This window comes from Lathyrus oleraceus, chromosome 5, assembly GCF_024323335.1.
Source record: "Lathyrus oleraceus cultivar Zhongwan6 chromosome 5, CAAS_Psat_ZW6_1.0, whole genome shotgun sequence".
NCBI lineage: Eukaryota > Viridiplantae > Streptophyta > Magnoliopsida > Fabales > Fabaceae > Lathyrus > Lathyrus oleraceus.
Window position 1 is genome coordinate 150,480,601 of NC_066583.1, and position 9,042 is coordinate 150,489,642.

At 36.8% G+C, this 9,042-nt stretch overlaps 2 protein-coding genes across 2 annotated transcripts; both read right to left on the reverse strand.

Annotated features, from left to right (window-relative positions):
• Positions 1 to 2,322: 2,322 nt before the first annotated feature.
• Positions 2,323 to 2,799, reverse strand: LOC127079351 (uncharacterized). Its single transcript, XM_051019746.1, has one exon. It carries the CDS (start codon positions 2,797 to 2,799, stop codon positions 2,323 to 2,325), a length of 477 nt encoding a protein of 158 aa, XP_050875703.1.
• Positions 2,800 to 4,425: 1,626 nt separating this feature from the next.
• LOC127079161 (E3 ubiquitin-protein ligase RGLG3) lies at positions 4,426 to 7,363 on the reverse strand. The gene is made up of 12 exons (XM_051019581.1): positions 7,190 to 7,363; positions 6,844 to 7,083; positions 6,664 to 6,748; positions 6,440 to 6,580; positions 6,251 to 6,364; positions 6,046 to 6,143; positions 5,879 to 5,958; positions 5,695 to 5,800; positions 5,297 to 5,424; positions 5,073 to 5,211; positions 4,935 to 4,991; positions 4,426 to 4,784 (listed from the first exon to the last, which is right to left on the reverse strand). The coding sequence occupies exons 2-12, from the start codon at positions 7,072 to 7,074 to the stop codon at positions 4,701 to 4,703; spliced, it is 1,263 nt and encodes a 420-aa protein (XP_050875538.1). The 5' UTR covers positions 7,075 to 7,083; positions 7,190 to 7,363; the 3' UTR covers positions 4,426 to 4,700.
• Positions 7,364 to 9,042: the final 1,679 nt, after the last annotated feature.

Below are 9,042 nucleotides of genomic sequence, written 5' to 3' on the forward strand. Positions count from 1 at the left end.
GCTTGAGACCATACAATGACTTCTTCAATCGACATACATAATCTGGATGACGGAGGTCGCGGAAACCCAATGGCTGATGCATGTAAACAGTTTCATGAAGGTCACCATGTAAAAAGGCATTCTGGACATCCAGTTGATGAATGAGCCAGGATTTGGATAGAGCAATGGTAAGCACTGTTCGAATGGTAGCGGGTTTCACCACGGGGCTAAAAGTCTCATCACAATCCACACCTGCAACATGTGACCTGCAATCACCTACAAGACGAACCTTATAACGCTCAAAGGAGCCATCAGAATTTTTCTTATGCCTAAAAATCCACATACATCGAATAAGATTAGCATCACAAGGACGAGGAACTAAATCCCACGTCTTATTTCGAATAAGAGCATCAAATTCAGATTGCATTGCGGATTTCCAATTCGGGTCTGATAAGGCTAGTTTGGGGTTTTTAGGCATGAGAGAGATGGTGTGGTCAGAGTGAGAGATTGATAAGTTAAATATCGTGCGGGGTTTGACAATGCCTTTCATGCTTCGGGTGGTGATGGTTCATGTAGGTGGATGTGGATGCGGTTGAATTGATGGTGGTGACGGAGAGTTTATTGTAATGGGTGTGTTGATCGAAGAGGTATGAGATGATGATTGTTGGTTTATTGAGGGTAGTGGTTAGTCAATTGGGATTATGGGTGTTGGTTGGTTATGTGCAACAGGTGGTGAAATTTGATTTTGCCACTGATGTATAAGGTAGGGGTGAAAGTCATCATCTAGGAATTGATAAAAGTGAGGTGAAGGGAGTGTATCTTGGTGAAGGGAAATTGAGTTTCATCAAAGATAACATGCCTTAAAATTATTAATTTTCTATTAGACAAATCAAAACACTTATAACTTCTATGATTCGGCGAATAACCCAAGAAGACACACGGAGTAGAGCGGGGTTGTAACTTGTGAATGGTAGATGATGGGAATAATGGATAACATAGACAACCAAACACTCTGAGATGTGTGTAGGTGGGATCACAAAGATACATGAGTTGTGTTGTTGACTGATTATGAAGTGTTTTACAGGGAATAGTATTTAACAAGTAAGTTGTCATGTGGAGAGCATGATGCCAAAACGAGGGGGAAACAAAAGAATGAGCTAGCATAGTGCGTATCATATTATTAATGGTTCTTATTTTGCGTTCCGCTTTCCCATTTTGTGAGGATGTGTGGGGATAAGAGAAACGAAAAACTAGACCATGATCAGTGCAATATTTTTGAAAAAGCTCATTATTATATTCACCGCCATTGTCACATTGAAAAGTTTTGACTTTTTGCAAAAATTGAGTTTGAATGAGTTGAGTAAGTGACTTGAACGTTTCGAACACATGAGATTTTCTGCTAATAGGAAAAATCCACAAGAAGTTTGTAAAATCATCTAAGAATAAGACAATATTTATGACTAACAGAATTTAAAATTGGAGACGTCCATAAATCACTATGTAAAATGTCAAAAGGCATCAAAGTCGTAGTTTGAGAATCAAAAAATGACAATTTAACTTGTTTGCCTAAAACACAATAGTCACAAACGACAGAAGAATTAAAAGGTTCACAACATATGAACTTATTTTTGCGAAGGGAATTCAAAACAGACACTCTAGGATAACTAAGACGACTATGCCAAAGACTGGATGTGAGACCGACAAAACTGGGAGGAGTGGTAACTGGATAAAGATCTCCACGACTGTCACATCTGAGAAGGGTGATCCCCGTCTGAAAATCAGAGACAGTAAAACCAAAAGGATCAAAGTAAACAGAAACATTGTTGTTAGTGGTAAGTCGTCTCACAGAAATTAAATTTTTAATAATTTTCGGGGCATGCAGGACATGGTTAAGGTGAAGGGGTTTGTGAGATGTGGTTATTTGTGTGTGTCCGGTGCCGTGAATTGGAATTCCATGGCCACTGCCTACAATGAATTTCTGATTTGAATTACTTACAGGAAAATAAGACGAGAGGTTACCTTGTGATGCGGTTGTGTGAGATGTTGCGCCCGTGTCCATGTACCACTGATTATCAGGAGTGTGGAGTGACATGGTGTGCAATGCGGTCTCAATGTCTGTCGATATCTGAGATGAGGTAGAGGTTGCATACACCTGAGGACGCTGTCCTAGAATGCCTGACTGCTTAGGAGGACCGGCAGGGCGTGTCCACTGAGAGGTGGGATACGAACACGGTGGCATAGTCCATGGTGGTGGAGTCCAACCCCATGGTGCCAGGTTGGGTACTGTTGTTGCTGTTGCCAAGGAGGAACGGACCAAGGTGAGGGAGCGTTGGGAGCTCCAGACTAAAGTGCACTGCGGTTACCACATCCTCCTCCGCGACCCTGGTTGCCACGAGAGCTAGAACGGTTGTCGGGACGGCGGTTGCCACGCTGAGAGATGTCTTCAGTAGGTTTCGGCTGAGTGGTGTGCATAGCAGCATAAGAGCCTGTGTTTGCCATCTTAGCCATACTGGCTTCTTCTAAAGTGAGCATGACACGAGCCTGATAGAATGCCGGAAGAGGGTTGCTCTGACGAATCAAAGTAGCAACACTGCGGTAAGCTTCTGGGAGACCAGAGATCAACTGAAGGATCAGACAATGATTGTTGACAGGGGAATCGATATTTCTCAACTGATCAGAAAGCATCTTAAGACGCTGACAGTAAGCTGAGACATTGGGAAAATCCTCCATACGAGTGTTAGAAAATTCTTGCTCAAGAGTGACAACTCTAGCATTTTGGTTGTCCTGAAAAATATCTTCCAAGCGATTCCATGCTTCCATTGCAGTGGAGTTGGGTTCTAGAATATTGGTCAACAAATCGGTAGAAATAGTGGAATAAATCCAAAGAGTGGATCATTGTTCATGGTTGGCGTCGGTAATGGCTAGTGACTCTTTTTCGATAGATGGAACGATGTGATGCAGGACTCGATGTGAGCGAGCATTGATGCGGAAAAGCTCGGCCCAGATACCATATTGATCTTTTTCCATCTCAAGAATAATAGGAATGTGATTCCTAATATTGGAGACGGCAAGTGCGGGATGAAACTCCGATTTGGAACCTCGAAACGTGGTGTTCTTGGATTGGCCGGAATCCCCAGTATCAACAGATTTGTGGGTAACGACGGTACTGTGTTATGAATGGTCTGATTCAGACATGGCTGCAAGTGCGATGGCGGCGACGCGAACAAAGGCGGAAGGCGAGAGAATAAGGTGGTTCTCGTGTTCGGCGGCGGCGGTACATAGTACAGTAGTCCTGTTGCGGCGGCAGACTTCGAGGAGGGAGAAGAAGCGTGCGGCGGCGGACTGAATGAGGGAGAAGAAAAAACACATTTTTTTTGTTTTTTAGAAAGAGGGATCGGTTAGGATTGATACCAGGTAAGATAATGGAAATCGTGTCCTTCTCATTGATCTGAATAGAATATATATACATCAATATGTAACATTTGGTCAACTATCTAATTATGATACAACATAATTATAGGAAACTAATTATGACTAATTATAACAAAATATTCTATTCTATCATTAGCAACTTTTGAACATTGCTACTGTTATGATAATGAGTGTTAAAAGTCATCCAAATTGAAAGAAAAAATGTGTGATGCGGTTTCATTCAGTTGATTTTTTAAAATTAAATTAAATCAATGTGGTTTGATTTAATTGATTGAGTTTTTTATAAGATTTTTATTGATCATACATACATTTATATTTATAAAAAATAATATAATTTTGTATTTTGTCATTTAGATATTAGCAAATAACAACAAAGTTTATCATATTTAGACAACAATTTGACATTTAATATATAAAAATTATATTAGTAAAAAATGGAATATAAAATATAAAATTATCAGAAACATTATAATAAAAAAAAGAGAGATGAAAGATTAGAGATAATTGAAGAAGAAATCACATAAGAGACGAGAGATTAAAGAAGAGAACCTGACGAAGAAGATGAGACGGAAGTGTGATAATGATAGAAGATATTTGATAAGGTTGAAACTGAAATCTTAAGTGTGAGGAAGAGAAAATCATTTGTAATCGTAAGACCAACGCATACTACGTTTGAGTTTGGATTGAATGTGGATTAAGTGAAGTTTAAGTTGTAATATAATGCGATTTGATTCAGTTTGATCCGGTTTTTTAAATACAAACCGCAAACCGAATCGAACAATACGGTTATGTTAAAAAATGACTCAATCTCGTCCGAATCAAATGCATTTTTTTTTTAATTTTTAATTTGGTTCAATTCGATTTGGAAATTTCTATTGTATCAATTCGATTTTTAACACCCTATCTATACTACAAAATATTGTCAAACATTGCATATCAAAGTTTGAATAAACTACTATTTTTACTATCCCTAATTGGCAACAAATTTAAGTAAATTAACAAGTACATGGTTGATGACTCTCAAATTTAAGATAAAATTCAGAATTTCTAAATGTATAGCACCGTTAGAGAAGCTTTTTGGGTTAGTTTTATTCTATACACTTAAAAATAATGAACATAATTTTTGGGTACAAAAATAATCTACAAGCATTACATTTACACTCAACATTTCTATACATCTCATTGTTAGGCTGAATTGTAAAGAAATAATGGTACTATACTGTTTACTATTAATTATCCATCAACTGCGGTAATATAATGTTATAGAATAAATTAGCAAGAAATTTGACTTAAGTGTATAATCTCAAGCGAGTTGTAATTTGTTGCCTGCACATAGGGCATGAAGATAATGTAGCTCCACACTCCTTGCATGTCTGCATAAAATAGAATGCGGTTTTCAGCAGTTTTGTTAAATACATTTTCCAAAAAAATTGTGCTTAATATAATGCAATTATTTTACTATTGTATGTAATTCCAACATACCAAAAGGTGTATTATTGAAACTAGCATATAAACAGACTTACAGTATGACCGCATCCGAAAGCCATGTCCTTCGGATTGGTGAGGCAAATAGGGCATACCTTAAGTAAAGAGAAAGATGTTAATCTCATAGCTTGATTATTATGACAGTAGAAAGATACATGGAGTGCAAGGAAACATACTGGTTCGGCACTGGCTGGAGCTGCTGGTTCAACCGAATCGAAATTTGTCACGCGTGGAGTCTCTGTGAATGCATTATCGTGATCTATTACTTCCTTCGGTGGAGGGAGAGGCCTTTTATGTTGACGCCGAACATGTTCGCTACAACATGAAAATGATTTGACACTCAGTTATAATGCTTGAATGTAGTAAAATAGAATCATTGGACTTGAAATGCAGAGCTTACTTGGAAAGTTGTATATTTTGAGCGGCTCGGTACTGAAATGGAATCTCCATAAGGGCAGCAAGTGCGAATGCTGTTTCCTTCTTGGATGCTTCCGTATTCTCAGACATGATTTTTGTGAAGTTTACAAACTAAAAAAATAAAACGGGAAACAGTTGATAAGTAATCATTTTCATCAGAAGGAAAATACGGAATGCTGAATCTGTTGCAGCATATGATTCTCCTTAATCTACCGATGAGCTAGACATTGGATAAACACAACTGTAAGTCATATTAGATTTATCAATTTTAAGGTAGAGCTTTATAGATTGTCTGTCTCAAGTCTCAACCATGAGAACAACTTCACAAAACAGTTCAAATTAGCTAATGAAATGTCGCATTTGTCATTTAATATTGAGTACCTGAAAGTTGTCAAATAAGCGTCCAGTAATGTTATCATCAAAGTGCTTCATCTCATCCCATGGTCCGTCTCCAACTCCAACCAAAATAATGGAGAGAGGATAATGACTGAAAATCATAACAGCTCAACATAAAAGACAAATACCACAACCAACAATAAAAAGACTACAGAAAAAGTTACTTTACCTTGCAGCAATTATGGAACTAACCGTTGCCTGTTCTTGCGGACTAAGCTTCCCACGCGGTGTACCAGGATTTCTAGAAACCTAGGGAAAAAGGAGAGAAATGTAGGAAAAGAAACAAAGACAGCATGTCATGAAAATAACAGAAAAAAAATCAGTAGTTATAATAACCTGGCCATCCGCAATAATGACAAGAACATGATATTGACCGTTGTTACTTTCCACAATGTCAATTGCCGCATCAATTACAGGGGCAAATGATGTTGGCCCTATAACAAAAAAGGAGGGCATTCCTTTATAGTACTTCTAGAGTGGAGCAATCTATGTGACTCATATATACTTCTAGTAAATTTGATTGAAATGTCGCAAAGCAAACCTGACAGTTTCAAGAGTGGAACAATCTGTCTATAGCGTGCAAGTACTTCCTCAAAACCATGACAGACTCTACTCCCCGGATAAAAACTGAACACATTCTTATCGTGTGTAGAAGCTACAAAACCGAATGAACTAAAATCAACAAAACAGAAAACACAACATTTTCACAAAGTCAGAAACAGTTACTCACCATCACCAAACCCGAAACACGGTATCAAATTATCTTCATCAAAAGTAGACAGTGTACGCCCAATTATCGATATTGCTTGCTCATACGGATTAGGAGTGCTTCCGATATGATGAAGACTCTTCCGATGAAATGCGTACTTACCTATAATTATCACAAAATGATTTTTTTTACATTCATATTTACATAACCATGTACAATAATTTCATGTTTCAAAAAGGAATAACCTGTCCACTCATTGCTTTTTGTGAAATCAATACCAAGTATTAAATTCGACGATTCCAAACCAGCTTCTCTCAGAGCAGAAACAACCTGAAAACATCATAAACCTTCTATAATAAGCATGAAATTTCTATGATTAGTAACGTCTAACTACTGATTATCCTTTCTAAATTATCAGCTAAGACCTGTTCCAATGAGCTGAAATTGTCAGCTATATAGGTTGGTTGCAGGTCCCGACGATGGCGAGTATTCGCCGAACTCGTAGCAGCATAAGAAGAGGGTTGATCATTATCTAAACTTCCATCATAAGAAGGTTGCTGATAGCTATTACTCACAGAACTCCCATCGTAATTAGCAGGAGGGTGTTGATAGTAAAATTCATTCTGAGATTCAGACATTGATTCTGTATTTCCCATATTACAAACCTGCTTTCAAAAACATCAAATCAAACCGAATTAAGCTAAAAAAAACTACAGCTCCAGTTTTAATTAAAAGTCAAAGCTAATACAATTGATAATAAACAAAGTTCACCTTAGTGGAAGTGCTTCTGAACACAAAATCGATTTCACGTTTGAGAAAACAGAAAAGTAATTAGCAATAGGTTCTTGGTTCTTTGAAATTGAATACTATATTATAAATGTTTTTGTATTTATTTGTGTATGCTTTGTTGTTAAACGTGGTGGCTTTTTTATTTTGATGCGTGCACTCCACTCGTTGAAAACTCGTTGTTTCTATTTTTCAAAGTGAAAAATCATTTTTTTTCCAAATCTTTCTTTCGTTCCAAGGTGTTTCCGTTTTATTTTATTATTGTTACTTGCACCTCACTTTTTCTAACTCGGATCCTGTTGGATTGAGAACGTAATGTTAATTAATCATTGTTTATGGAGTGCAAGAAATCTTTCATTTTATTCTGCCATGCATTATTTGTTTGTTAGGAATCAGGATATTATATTTAAATCTTCATGTTTTACTTTTTGATTAAATATGCAGACAATGGTAATGGGATCATCGTGCTTCCATTTAAACGTTTGTTACAACAGCAAACGACAAGTATAATAAATCCTGATAATGCATTGTTCCTAACCGGGGAGAATTTAATTTGCCACCTCCAATTTATATCTAACATCCTTCATAATTTTAAAACAAAAATTTTCAATTCCATTCAAAATTCCCGCATTTATCAAAACTTGCTTGGTGATACCATACCGCAATTTCATCTAAAATAAATATTTTTTCAACTTTCATAAATTTTTATGGCAATGTTAAAATTTATGATAAAAAATCAAAATTTTCTTGAATTTTTATTGAAAATTTCAAAGTTTAAGTTAATAATTCATGTATTCATACCGTGAATTTTAAAAATGTCGGTAGACAGTCATTTTAAAAATTTGGGAAACAACTGAAACATGTATATTGAGAATTTCGAAATTATCGATAGTTCTATTTTTTAAAAATAGTACTGGAAGTTTTTAAATTTCTGTCAACAAGTGCATAATTCTAGAAATGTTGAAATTACTGGTAGTAGCTAGTTGTTTTTTTATTTGTTTTCTTTCATTTTTTCTATTGTTTAGTGAGAACATGGGAAATGACGACAGTATTGTTTCCATGGTCACGAATAGAGGGGGTGTGATGGTCCGTGCTAGGGAAACTGAGGCAGGCAGAGTCTTCGCATGTACGGATGGGGAGAGTAGTTCCAACAAGTTTTCATCAGAAACGATTGACTTAACCGTTCTTCTGCGCACCTCGTAGCACCCGACATCGAACTGTTAGAGGTGTCTGTTGGTGCAAAGGTAGAATAGATGATGAATGGAAATATTCTATTAAGAGAATGACGGCTACAAAACATGATAAAAGTTACAATGATTGCCATCCTATTTATAAGCTAAAACTAGGGTTACTAGAATAGGATAAAATACTAAAATACCCTCTAACAAACTTAGGGGCTAAGAAAATAGTACAACTAAATATGAATTACTTCTAATACCATCCCTTAATTCATATTCCATCAAAACTTGTAACACCAATTTCATCCCTTAATCTGAGAAATTGATCAGTCTTGATAGCTTTCGTCAGAACATCTGCCAACTGTTTCTGAGTGCTGCAGTGTACAACTTCTAACACTCCCCTCTGAACTTGATGTCTCAGAAAATGATACTTGGTCTCAATGTGCTTGCTTCTCCCATGCAACACTGGGTTTCTGGCAAGATTGATTGCAGACTTGTTGTCAATCATCAGCTTCAGAGGTTTGTTTACTTTAATCTTCAGATCCTGCAATAGATTCAGAATCCACACAGCTTGGCATGCAGTAACAACACCTGCAATGTATTCAACTTCACAAGTTGACAACGCCACAACAGGTTGCTTCTTGGAACACCAAGAAATGG